Source organism: Dipodomys spectabilis, unplaced genomic scaffold (assembly GCF_019054845.1).
Source record: "Dipodomys spectabilis isolate Male_0828 unplaced genomic scaffold, ASM1905484v1 ptg000145l, whole genome shotgun sequence".
Classification (NCBI taxonomy): domain Eukaryota; kingdom Metazoa; phylum Chordata; class Mammalia; order Rodentia; family Heteromyidae; genus Dipodomys; species Dipodomys spectabilis.
This window is the reverse complement of record NW_024870822.1, coordinates 7218604-7233111: the sequence shown is the minus strand read 5'-3', so window position 1 is coordinate 7233111 and position 14508 is coordinate 7218604. Positions and strand designations below refer to the sequence as shown.

The 14508-nt window shown below is 35.4% G+C and overlaps 1 protein-coding gene across 1 annotated transcript in view; it reads right to left on the bottom strand.

Moving 5' to 3' along the window:
• The window catches only part of LOC122117868 (doublecortin domain-containing protein 1-like), a 111191-nt gene that overhangs the window by 42953 nt on the left and 53730 nt on the right, over window positions 1–14508 (bottom strand). The window contains exon 6 of the mRNA XM_042691744.1: window positions 6385–6478. Coding sequence (XP_042547678.1) covers window positions 6385–6478 — 94 coding nt within the window. The remainder of the gene's footprint in view (window positions 1–6384; window positions 6479–14508) is intronic.

The window sequence follows — 14508 nt, the reverse complement described above, 5'->3', positions numbered from 1 at the left end:
AGAATTTTTATATATTTTTATTATAAAAATACTGTACAGAGGGGTTACAGTTACATGAGTAAGGTAATGAGTACATTTCCTATCGAGCACTGTTTCCTCCTCCTTTGTTTTTCCCCTACCATCCCTTCTCTCCCCAACTTCTCAACTCCTTCCCCCACAAGTTGTAAAGGTTTATTTTCAACATAGAATCTTGTACATGTCATTGTGTCAACCTATATCCTTATTTCAGCATTTTGTTATTTCCCTTCCCCTCCCCAAATTAGAAAAAATGTATATACAAGATGCAGGACACGATGGAGGCATAGAATTCCATTGTGTGTATATACCACATTTTCTTTTTTTTTTTTAATTAATTTTATTTTATTTTATTTGAGAACATACTGTACAGAGGGGTTACAATTACATGGGCAGGATAATGCTTACATATCTTACCAAGCATTGCAGCCTCCTCCTTTGTTTACCCTTCACCTCCCTTCCCAGCCTCCCCCCTCCCCCCCACCCAATCCTTCCCCCCTCCCCCCCCCCCACACCGACATTGTAAAGCTCGTTTTTGACATGACATTTTGTACTTCTCATTGTTGCAACAGGTCCACCTGAATCCTTAAACGACTTGTTTGTCCCCATCTCCTCCACAAGTTATACTGACATCAAATATAGTGAAAGCGGGGGTTACACTGTGGGGGAGGGACATACAAAGCAACAAAGAAATAATCTTATAAATGCGTTAGAAACAAATGCATGAAAGAAAAAAAAACATTAAAATACATATTTAAGGGATCGTTTTCCTAACATCACATTATCTGACCTTTTCTGCTTGACTCATACATATACTAGATATTGCATATAAGGGAAACCATGGGACCTATGTTTCTTTGGGCTTGGCTTACTTCACTTAATATAATTTTTTCCAAGCCTTTCCATTTCCTAACAAATGGGGAAATGTCATTCTTTCTGATGGAGGCATAGAATTCCATTGTGTATATATACCACATTTTCTTGATCCATTCATCTACTGAGGGGCATCTGGGTTGGTTCCATATCTTAGCTATGGTAAATAATGCTGCAATAAACATAGTTGTGCTGGTAGCTTTAGTGTGGTCTTGTTTGTAAACATTTGGGTAAATGCCCAAAAGTGGGATTGCTGGGTCATAGGGGAGTTCTACATGAAGTCTTTTGAGGAACCTCCATACTGCTTTTCAAAGTGGTTGAACAAGTTTACACTCCCACCAACAATGCAGTAAGGTTCTTTTCTGTCCACATCTCCTCCAGCATCTGTTGTTGTTAGAGTTCTTGATTTTTGCCATTCTAACTGGAGTGAGGTGGTATCTCAATGTTGTTTTGATTTGCATTTCTTTTATGGCTAGGGAGGTTGAGCATTTCTTCATGTGTCTATTGGCCATCCTTCTTTCTTCTTCAGAGAAGTTTCTCTTTAAGTCTTTAGCGCACTTATTTATTGGGCAGTTGTTTCTTTGAGGATTTGTTGTTGGGGGATTTAATTTTTTGAGTTCCAGTGCCTCCATCAGAAAGAATGACATTGCCCCATTTGTTAGGAAATGGAAAGACTTGGAAAAAATTATATTAATTGAAGTAAGCCAAGCCCAAACAAACATAGGTCCCATGGTTTCCCTTATTTGCAATATCTAGTATATGTATGAATCAAGCAGAAAAGGTCAGATAATGTGATGTTAGGAAAATGAATCCTTAGATATGTATTTTAATGTTTTTTTTCTTCCATGCATTTGTTTCTAACGCATTTATAAGATTATTTCTTTGTTGCTTTGTATGTCCCTCCCTCACAGTATAACCCCTGCTTTCACTATATTTGATGTCGGTATAATTTGTGGAGGAGATGGGGAAAAACAAGTCATTTAAGGATACAGGTGGACCTGTTGCAACAATGAGACGTACAAGTTGTCATGTCAAAAATGAACTTTACAACTTTGGTGGGGGGGCTGGGAGGATTGGAGGGGGCTGGGGGTGGGGAGGCTGGGAAGGGAGGTGAAGGGTAAACAAAGGAGGAGGCTGCAATGCTTGATAAGAAATGTACTCATTATCTTGCCCATGTAATTGTAACCCCTCTGTACAGTATGTTCACAAAAAATTAAAATTAAAAAAAAAGATGCAGGACACGAGAATCAAATACAGTGGCATCACAGGTTGTACCATGGGGGAAGAACATACAAAAGAAACAAAAAAATCATAAGGTACATTATAAATATATTAAAAACAACAGCAAGAAAGATACTATCACTTGTGTCTCTATCTTGGGTTCATTTCACTTAGCATCATCTTATATGGTCATATGTACATAGCTTTTGAGCTGTTCTGCTTGTCCTAGACATACACTAGTCATTGCAAATAAGGAAAACCAGTTTTTAGAAATTTTAATTTCTTTTGTAGTTTGTCTTTGATTTTTGTTTCTCCACATAAAGTTGAGAATGGACATTCAAATTCTTTTATGTATGTTTGCCAGTCCCAAGGCTTGAACTCAGAGTCTGGGTACAGTCCCTAAGCTGTAGCTCTACTCTTTTTTTATGTTTTTTTTTCTTTTTGTGTTTTTTGTAGTTTATTGGAGAGAAGAGTCTCATGAAATTTCCTACCAGGCTAGCTTCAAACCGCAATCCTCAGATCTCAGCCTCCTGAGTAAGTAGGTTTATAGGCATGAGCCATGTGCCCAGCTATAATTGGGGATCTTATAACTAAAATACACATATCTTTCAGAACCTTCAAAGAACTTGTCAAAAAATATGTACCTAAACTACTGTTTTGGACAGAGTTTTTGAGCATTAGCTTGCTCTGGGGTCTAGAACAGGAAGTGAACATTCAGTGTGACACACAACAGCCTTGGAGCTACTTCGTGTCTTCATCGAACTCTTTCCAAAATCAAGGGGGTAAATTTCATACTACATACTACAGAAGGATTCACAGAAAGAGCAGAGCATCATTATTAGAATTAATGCCTCATGAAAATCCTACTAATCCTATGAGAACCTCATGGTCCTCTCCCTCAAGAGGGAGCAGTTCTTCTGGTTCACCAATGTAATAATTAATCAAAATGGTTAGGATACCACAAAGTTAGAGAATGGAGAATAGGATTGATATTAAACAACATTACAAAATGGGTCACTATCGACATTACTTCTGCCACTTTTAAATGCCCTCATAACAACATCAAAGACATCACAGGTGATTAGTAAATAGAGGAAAGAACCACAATAGATTAGTTAGTGAATGTGCTCTTTTCTAAGCAAAAAAAGCCCTGAGCTTGGTTGCTGTACTGACATTTCCCTTCAGAAAGGAGTACCCTTGGCCTTACATACATTTCTGTGGGACCTCTGCTTCTTCCCGTTTCTCCCTGGCTCAAACCTCCAATGCGCATTCATCTTAATGTCTCACGCTCCACTGCTTTTGTGCAGCACTGATATGGTGGAGCGGTCCTCTGAGACGCCTGCCCAGGGTGGACTTATCTCCTGAGTGAGTAGTTATTACTATTTTAGTTAGTGCTCTGCTTTTCTCGCCCTGGTCTTAGTTATTTTGTATCTCAGTTATTTCAATGGGCACGAATGTATTTTTCATACCTATGGTTTATGGCATGATCTTAACATTAGACAGTATTAACTGTTTTTCTGACCTGCCACAAAGCACGTTAAAAATCATATATCAGAGCAAAAGATGTTCAGCATTTTATTTATTTAAACTAAAAGTTAATTTTCATGACCAAAAAAAAAAAAAAAAACCCGGCCATTTCTACATCGAGGTTCAGAAGACCAGCAAACATTAAAGTTTAGGAAGTCCAATCATTTGATGCACAAAAACCATGACAAACAAAGTGAAAGAAAATTTTAAACCTAATACTAAGTGACTAGGTTGCTACAGACTGGAAGTTCCTCCAGAAGGATTAGCTTCCTTAAGTATTTTAAGTCCAGTCAACCTATGGTGCTTCCACATGTTAGTGGCTGCATACACTAATTTCAGCTGGCATAAGCTTTTATAAAGTATGCAGAAACACAAGGCAAGGCATGCATTAAAATGTGATAATAACACACTTCAGGGACATGCAAAGCATGAGGCATGAATCTGAGTGCCTCTGGCTCCCATGAAGAATCACGTCCCAGAATCAATGCCCTTCTGTAAGCAATGTATAAGCAGTGTGTGTGTGTGTGTGTGTGTGTGTGTGTGTGTATACATACATATATATATATATATATATATACATATATATATATATATGTATGTATGTATATACAGGATTTTGCTGTGTAGGCTGGCTTCAGACTTGCGAACCTCTTTGCCTTAGCCTCCTGAGTGCTAGGGACAAATAATCTGGTCACATCATATTTGGAAGGGAAAAATGATCAACTTTCTTTTTTAAAAAAATAAGTTTTTTATTGTGAAAATACTGTGCAGAGGGGTTACAGTTACATGAGCAAGGTAATGAGTGCATTTCTTATCAAGCAGCAAAAATGGTCAACTTTCTAATTGTAAATCTTCTACAGTTAAATTTTAGCATTTTACTCACTTACTTTTTTTTTTTAATTCCAGGAGAGCTAGATAGCGACCGAAGAAAATATGTTTTGGGCTGGGAAGTTGACTCAGTGGTAGAGTGCTTGCCTAGCATGCATGAGGCCCTGGGTTTGATTCCTCAGCACCACATAAACAGAAAAAAGCCAGAAGTGGTGCTGTGGCTTGAGCTGAAGAATTGAGGGACAGCACCCAGGCCCAGCGTTCAGGCCCCATGACCATCAAAATCAAGTTGTTGTTGTTGTTTTTTTTAAATCAAAGCAAGTGTAGGAGTTATTATATCAAGAAGGACCAAATCAATCTTTAATAAAACTAACCACTTCCCAAAATACCCATAAGAAAGAATTCTTGTGTTTAACATGTTTTAGAGGCAAATAACTTTCTTAGAAAGAGTGCAGATATTTTCAGGAGCTTTTAAATTATCAGACAAAAATTCCTAATAAAATGAAAAATGATGGTCATTTTAAATACATTTTAAATAACCAATAAAAACAGATCTACTTTCTAAATACACAAACATATTTAAAAAAAATCTTTAGACCAAAAATGCATTATTAACTATAAGTATCAAAATGTCATAGTAAAATTATTCATTTAGCATTTCATTTAGTAAAAATTAAGAATAATAAAGAAACGGTCAGCCTTTATATAGTACACATGAAGAAATCAGATCAAATTAAAGTACCCAATGCGGCCACTTCCCAAATAACTAGTTGTTTGGCTGAGCCTTGCAGTTAAAAATGCATAGTTTCATATCTAGGCACTCCTCATGCACATATTTTTTTTAATGCATGTGTACTAGTCCTGGAGTTTGAACTCAGAGCCTAGACACAGATTTTTTGCTCAAGGCTAGCACGCTACCACTTGAGTCACAGCTCCACTTCTGGCTTTTTGGTGGTTAATTGGAGGTAAGAATCTCACTGACTTCATTCATACCCAGGCTGGCTTTGAAGATGAAGGGACCACAACCTTCAGATCTCAACTCCTGAGTAGCTAGGTTTACAGGCTGAGCCTCAGTGTCTGGCTTATGCATAGATTTAAATTTGATTAAGGATGAACTGATAGGACAATTCTATTGCACACTTAAACCCAAATGTGAAATCCACAGTAATTTTTCAGGGATTAGAAAAACAGTATCTTTAGAGATCTCACATAGGAAATTTCATCTCTTGACACTCGTATAACTTTTGAATAACCTCTAGAAATAGACCAAAACATTTTTTTTTGTCTGTCTGTCTGTTGTGAGGCTTGAACTCTGGGCCTGGGCGCTGTCCCTCAACTCTTCAGCTCAAGGAAAGCACTCTACCACTTGAGCCACAGTGTTACTTACAGTTTTCTGGTGGTTTATTGGAGGTAAGAGTCTCACAGGCTTCCCTGCCCAGGTTGGCTATGAATGGCCATCTTCAGATCTCAGCCATCTGAGTAGCTAGGATTACAGGCATGAGCCACCAGTGCCAGGCTCAGACCAAAACATATTTATATGACCATATATTGACATGTTGTCATAATCAAGCAATCTCTCTCTCTATTTCTGTTTGTTCCTCACTAGGAATCCAATAGGCAAGCTACTGAGTCACAGTCCTAGACCCAACAGTTTCAGAAAGCTATTTCCCACAGAAATTGACTGCCTAATTATGAAAATACATTAATTGCATTTAATTATAAGTTACTAAAAATATTCAACTTATTTCAAACCTTAATGCTCCATCATGATTATTCTTTGTATAAGAAAGGAAAATGTTATATTTATCCATGTTATTATTCAACTGTCTCAGTACATCTTATCTATTTCTAATGTTCAAAGGAAAAAAATCATATAAATTTCTTTCAAGATATATAGTTAACTAAATCTTTACCACTTACCTTTTGAAACATCTTTAATTATTTTGCCATATAAGTCATAAAGATATCTAGCTGGTGAATGTAGATTCATTCTTGTTGTGCAAATATCTAAAACCTACACAGGAAAAATGCATAAACAATGTATTATAGTAAACTCTGTTTTAAATTGAACATATTTTTAAAATACTTCCTATACTATAAACCTATTAAAATTATAATAGTTTATGAAGAGTTTCCAATATATAAATTAAAAATGATGCTCCCAGTCCCTTTTCCTCTTAAGTTTTAGATAGGGTTTTACCCTTTTGCCCAGTGGCCTTGGAATAAGATTTTTCTATCTTCTCCTTCCCAAAAAGCTGGGATTACAAGCAACGTGCCACCCCACTCACTCCACTTTTTATGTTAAATTTTAACTCCCTTTGTTTTTCTTTTAAATTCTGTTCAGGGATTGTATTTAAATCATCATTTTTCCTCACCATAGTCAATAGCCTTTGGCAGTTTTGCCATTTTCACGAAGCAACATCAGTTTTTAATCATTAGAGGAACATAAAGCCAACTTCTTAAATAGCAAGTATTATGACTTGTCATACAAAAACAGAGAATACCTTTTCATAAGAAAGAAACCAAGAAATCCAAAGATAATGACAACTCGAGCATAGTCAGAAAGGTTTCCAGATGTGTTCTCTGGATTGGGGGCTTTAAAAAAAATGATGGTAACAAGAGACTACTTAGAAACCTTTCCCAGAAGCCTCTTCTCATATCTCAAGTGTATAGTAGAATAATGTATTCATTTCCAAACTATTTGTTGACAAGAGACATGTGACTACCGTAAGAACTTTGGCTATTCAAAATAATTGTAGCTTTCCTGGAGTTGAAAGGAAGAACCTTAAACAGACTTAGCCCTGTGTAAAATGGCTGAGGCAGAAAAGGAATGCTGGATAGACAACCCCTGTAAATATTAACAGATTTTCTTATTTTATTTCCTAAGATTTGTACAAGGCCAGTATTCTGGCACTAAAAACAATTAGTTTTATTTGAGCATAATTCTACAAAATTGGCATAAATTTTATTTTTCTGGTTTATCAGAACCATAATAAAAGATAGCATTAATAACGAAATGAGTTAAATTAGAAAAAGTTAATTTTCACTCAGTAACTTGAAGTATTTTTATGACTACTAATGGTCTAGTGAGTACGAGAATAGAGTAGTGAGCAGAACCAGCCAGCGTAGCTTGGACATGGACAAAGGCATTTGTAAAATGAACACACAATTGGGGAGAGGAGGGAAAGAGGGAGAAAAATGAGGGAGGGGGGTAACAAGTTAGATAAGAAATGTACACACTGGGGGGGGGGGCTGGGGGGGGAGGATGGAATGGGAAGGGGAAACAAAGGAGGAGGCTGCAATGCTTGATAAGAAATGTACTCACTATCTTGCCCATGTAATTGTAACCCCTCTGTACAGTATTTTCACAATAAAAAAAAGAAATGTACACACTACCATACTTATATAACTGTAACCCCTCTGTACAACATCTTGGCATTAAACTTAAAATTAATTAGTTAATTAAATATGCAATTAAATATGCAGTAGGGGGCACCAGGAAGGCTTTTCAGTAGAGATAAATGGGATTTCTCTGGAATATATGGACAATCGTTGTAAAGAGGAGGAACCATTACAGATAGGGAACACACATAAAAGCCCCAAGACAGAGTCAACAAAATGAATTTCAGAAGGTGAAGGGTCACAGCAATCCCACTTCTGGACATTTCCCCAAATGATCACAAACAAGGCCATACTAAAGCTACCAGCACAACTATGTTTATCACAGCATTATTCACCATAGCTAGGATATATGTGTGTGTGTATGTGTGTGTGTATTTGTTATATATCCATTTGCTAGGAAATGGAAAGACTTGGAAAAATCATATTAAGTGAAATAAGCCAGGCCCAAAGAAACATGTCCCATGGTTTCCCTTATTTCAATAACTAGTATACATCTAGGATAATCTTACCAGACAAGCAGAAAAGGTCAAAAGCTATGAACATATGACCATATAAAATGACGCTAAGCGAAATGAACCCCAAGATAGGAACACAAGAGGCTTTGTCTTTGTCGATGTTGTTTTTAAGGTACTACGTGATTTTTTTGTTTCTTTTGTATTTTCTTCCCCCCGTGGTATAACCCCTGTTTTCACTGTCTTTGATTCCAGTGCCCTGCATCTTGTATATATGTTTTTCTAATTTGGGAAGGGGAAGAGAAATAACAAAATGCTGAATAAGGATACAGGTTAACCCACTGGAACAATGAGATGTACAAGACACTATGTTGAAAACCAACTTTACAGCTTTGAGGGTGTTGGAGGGAGGGAAAAGCTGGGAAGGTAGAGAGGGAAGACATGATAGGGGAAAAATAAAGGAGGGGGTAACAATGATAGGAAGTATACTCATGTAACTGTAAACACTCTGTACAGTATCTTTACAATAAAATATATATTAAAAAATAAAACAGGTAAGAGAAAATTTAGTCTCTCTACCTATCTTTGATCTAGAAAGAAAAACTGGTGTTGCTAACTCAGAGTATTTATATAGCAAATAGATTACAATAGTATACACTATTTGAACCTAAGACCAAGCCATTTAATTAGGAACCAAGGGAAGAATATTAGAATAAATTTAGCAAGCTGAAAACTATAAAAATAAAATGGATAATTATGAAATTAGAGCTCTGAATTACTAAAAATATTTCACCCTTTGCAGTTAATTGGACTTATTCAGTAAGGAGAGCTACAACTTATGAAGGAACTTTTGAGAAAGGGTCTGTTTCCACAGAATTTTTCTCCCTAACTGAAAAATTGGTCAAATAGATGATAAATTCTTAAAGAATTAAAATTTATGTCATGGTATAAATCCCTTCAGAGGCTAACACACCAGAATATTAGGTTAATATATATTCATCTTATTAAGTACCTTAAATATAGTTTTGAATAAATCTTGGAGACAACTTTATTCTTATAAAGGTAGGCATCAGACTAAACACCCAGATGTACTTATTTGCTTTTACAAGTAATGAACATCATTATGACTTATAAGAAGTATTATTTCTTATGAATTTGTTTCTTGTGTTATTGGAATGAGTAGTATGTAAATGTATCTAATTTATTAACCCATACTCTTTAGATTTTTTCCTTTCTTTTTTTGTGGTTCTAGCAATTGAACCCAGTCTGTAACAACTAGATAAAATCTCTACAAATCATGTGCACTATGGCCCTCAGGCATTTCTTTTCTTTTCTTCCTTTTTTTTTGGTCGCTCATGGGGCTTGAACTCTGGCCCTGAGCACTGTCTCTCAGTCTTCAGCTCAAGGAGAGCGCTCTACCCCTTGAGCTACAGAGCCACTTCCAGTTTTCTGGTGGTTTATTGGAGATTAGAGTTTCACGGACTTTCCTGCCCAGTCTGGCTTTGAACCGTGATCCTCAGATCTCAGCCTCCTGAATAGCTAGGATTACAGATGTGAGCCACCGGTGCCCGGCCCTTTTTTTAATCTACGAAACAAAGTCTTGCCCAACTTTGCCTGGGCTGGCTTGAAGCTTGTGTTCCATCTCCTAAATACCTACGATTATACACCTGAGCCATAGTCCTTGGATATTTTACTCTTAGTTGATTTCTTCTTGTAGGTAATGAAGTGGCCCAAATTAAAATGCTAATATTCCAATTTTGTAAATATGCTATATTAGTGTTTAATTAGACAATTTTAAATACAAAGTTTGATACATAAAAAACATATACACTACATAACCTCCATCATGATGAAAATACAGAATACTTCCATTTCCATCCCAAACTCCTCATACTCCTTCAAAACAGCTCAGTACCTGGTTGCAGATCATCACTTACTTGTTTATGACATGAGAGGGTCATTTTACCTGTTTCAAATTTCATAGCATATAACCTTTGGTAACTGGCTTCTTCATTTTCCTCAATCTTATTCCCCTCCATTGCCAAGGAATATTCTTGGTATGCCTATATGATAATTTGTGTATTTCCAGTTGGTACACTTTTGGACTGTTTCTCATTTGGGGTTATTCTTTAAAAAAAAAAAAAAAAACACTATGAGGGGCTGGGAAGGTGGCTCAGTGGTAGAGCACTTGTCTTGCATGCTTTAGGCCCTGGGTTCAATTCCTCAGCACCACATAAGCAAAAAGAAAAAAGCCGGAAGTGGCGCTGTGGCTCAAGTGGTGGAGCACTAGCCTTGAGCTGAAGAGCTGAGGGACAGCGCCTAGGCCCAGAGTTCAGGCCCCAGGACTGGACCCCCCCCCCCCCCCACCAAAAAAAAAAACCCTATGAACCTTCACTTAGAGTTTCTGTTGACATATGTTATTTCTCTCATTGGATGTCTAGAAATGGGACTGCTAGATGTATAACTGTAGGAAATGGCCAAAATTTTTTTTTGCAAAGTAGCTATTGCATTCTCATTAGCTAAATGCAACATTTCCTAATTCTCCATATTTTCACTAAGTATTATAAGTTTTGATGTTTTAATATTTTAAACTATTCAAATAAGTGTATGGTAGTAACATCTTATAGATTTTATTTACATTTTTGATGAACACTAATATAGAGTATTGTTTCATGTGTTTTGGCTGATTTCTATGTCTTTAATAAAGCATATTATTCAAACACGTGGAGCTTTTTATTAATTTAATCAAGTTGTTTTCTTATTATTACCATAGATCTTTATATATCTTGAATATAATGTGAAAAAAATTTTGATTGGTCATGGGGCTTGAACTCTGGGCTTGGGCTCTCTCCCTGAGCTCTTCAGCTCAAAGCAAGTGCTCTACTGCTTGAGTCACAGCATCACTTCCAGTTTTCTGGTGGTTAATTGGAGATAGGAATCTCACAGACCTTCCTGCCTGAGCTGGCTTTGAACAGTGATCCTCAGACCTCAGCCTCCTGAGTAGCTAGGATTACAGGCATGAGCCACCAGCACCCAGCTGAATACAAGTATTTTGATAGATATGTTTTCTGTATAGTATATAGCTTGCCTTTAAACTTCATTAATACTACTTTTAGGAGAGAAGGTTTTCAATTTGGATAAAATACATTTAATAATTTTTGGCTCATGTTTTTGTTTCTTAATTAAGAAATACTAGCCTACTCAAGGGTACAATAATTCTCCCATGATTTTTATGATATCTATTATTTTATTTTTATAATCATATTACCAATTTTTTTTCTGTGTTAAAGAAAAAGATTCTTTATGTTTTTCTCTCTGATGTTGGTAGCTCATGACTGTAAGCTATTCAGGAGGTTGAGATCTCATGCCTGGGCAGAAAAATCTGTGAGACTCCATCTCCAATTAACCAGCAAAAATGCTGGATTAAAGGTATGGTTTAAGTAATAAAATACCAGTCATGATCAATAAAGCTGAGTGCAAGACCCTGAATTCAAGTCATGATACCAGCACACACACACACACACACACACACACACACACACACACACACACACACACACAGAGTCTTTTCTCCACTGAACTACCATATGAAGAATGATTCACTCATATATGTGTGTATGTGTGTGTGTGTCTATTCCTTACCTCTACTTTGTTTTTTTGCTCTTTATGTATATTCTTATTTCAATATCATTTTATCTTAATTCTTTAGCATTGTAAGAAGTACTGAAATAAGGTAGTATATATAGTAGAATACATAGTCTTTAGAAAGAAGGATTTAATATGATTTGCAATGACAGAGATAAACTAGAGAAATAAGCTAGAGAACATTACGTGAAAAAGCCAGTCACAGAAAAAGATTGCATGACCTCACTTACATATGAAATCTAAACAAATTAAATTTATAGAAGTAGAGAGAAGAAAGCTAGTTCCTAGGAGCTAGCAGGCTCATGCAAGGAAAATGAGGAGATGTTGTCAAATGATACAAAATGCCAGCTGAGAGGAATAAATTCAGAAATCTATTGATTATCTATCTATCTATATCTATATCTATATCTATATCTATATCTATATCTATATCTATATCTATATCTATATCTATATCTATATCTATATATTGCTAATACCAAAATTTAAAAATAGTGGAAGTATGTGAGGTAAACCTATTTTTATTTTCTTGGTTTAATCATTCCACATACATCTGTTTCAACAGCATGTTGTATGTTCTAAATGGATTATCATTTAATTTGAAATAATAAGAATGTTAACTGCTTTGAGAAACTCCTATAGTGTTTTCTGTAGTGATTGCCCTAGTTTATAATCCAATCAACAGCATGTGAGGGTTTATTATACAGGGTAGGTCCCTCAATAGTACACTAACTTGAGATGGGAATAGAGAATGTCCTTTCTTTGTCACTGATGTGAAAAGAAAATTGTTTGCCTTTTACCTCATTAAGTATAAATTTAAATTTGTTAAATTTAAATTTAGTAAATATCCCAAACTAATCTTCTAAGAGGGAGTATTCCTTACCAATGAGTAACAAATTCTGTCAGTCTTTTTCTATATCTACAGAAATGAAAATTATTTTTCAAATACAGTCTTTAATAAGCCACATTGACTTTTTTCCTGCTCAAGGCTAGTGCTCTACCACTTGAGACACTACTTCCAGCTTTTTTGCTGTTTAGTTAGAGATTAAGAGTCTCATGGACTTTCCTGCCCAGACTGCCTTTGAACCATAATCCTCAGATTTCAGCTTCCTGAGTAGGTAGGAATACAGGGCCAAACCACTGGCACCCAGATGACTAAATTTTTATTGTTACATAACTTTGGATACCTAGGATAATATTCTCTTGGTCACAATATGTTATTGTTGGACCTGTTCATATTTTAGGAAGGAGTTTTATATCTATGATCAAGAGGATATTGGTAATGTTTTTTATAATACTATTCTCATCAGATGAAAAAAAGTGTTTTTTAAAAATGTTTGTATATATACTTATTTCCTCCTCAAAGAGGTTATAGAATTTGCCAATAAGGTCATGTGGACCTGGAGTTTTATGTTTTCCTTATAAATTAACTTTCTCCAATATATATATAGATTTTCAGATTTTTTATTTACCCTTGTGTCAGTTTTGGTACTTCATATTTTTCTAGGAATCCTTTTTATTTAAATTACCAAATTTATTGGCAAAATGTAGTTCATAATAATGTCAGAGTATCTCATCTTTTGTTTGTTTGAGGATGTCTTTATTTTGTCCTCAATTTTGAAGTATAGTTTTCATTGCATGTGAAATTCTAAAGCAATTGCCTAGCTTTTTCTTTCAGTACTTTAAACATACTTGTCTCTACATTTTTAATGATTGATTGCCTTCTGGCTTGCACTATGTCCAACGAGAAGCCAGTTTTATTCTTGTATCACTGTATTTAGTGAGTCCCTCTTCATCCCTGTCGGTTTATTTATACATAGTTTAAGTTTTTCTATTTATTACTGTTTAAAAAAATGTGGTTTCTGTTGTTACTCTAGTTTTCTTCCTGCTATATATTTTCCAATTTGTTGGGTCTGTGAGTTGATATTTTTCAAAAATTTGGAAAACGTTTTGGCCATCATTTCCCAATCTTTACAAAGCATGAGTTATCCATTTTTTTCCACTGCTTGATTTGATTCTACGAATCGCTGATGCTTCTTTCTTGGATTTTTTTTTTCTTATACTTTTCCATAGTTGAGTCTGGATCATTTTTGTTTCCTCATCCTGAAGTTCATGGAGCTTTTCTCCTTTAATGTCTCACTGTTGTTAAACCCATCTAATGCTGGGTTTGATGGTATGTTTTTCAAATCTATAAATTTCTTGTGTTCTACTTTAGTTTCCATTTATCTTCATTTTATTTTTATAATAGTTTTAAGTGTTCAGTCACATTATATTTATAAATAGTTTTAAGTGTTTTCATTTAACAACAGTTAACCAAAGAGAATACTTAGTATCTTAACTTTATTTCATTGACTGACTTTTCTTCTGGATATAGGTTACCTATTTGAAGATTTCATGAATGTCCTATGGATTTAATAAAGCCCCTCCTCTCCAACTAGTCATAATGCAAAACATCTCTCCACCTTGTACATACTCCCATTACATTACTATGTACATTACATTACATATTCACATTTTACATCTTATTAGTTGTTATTTCCTTGGT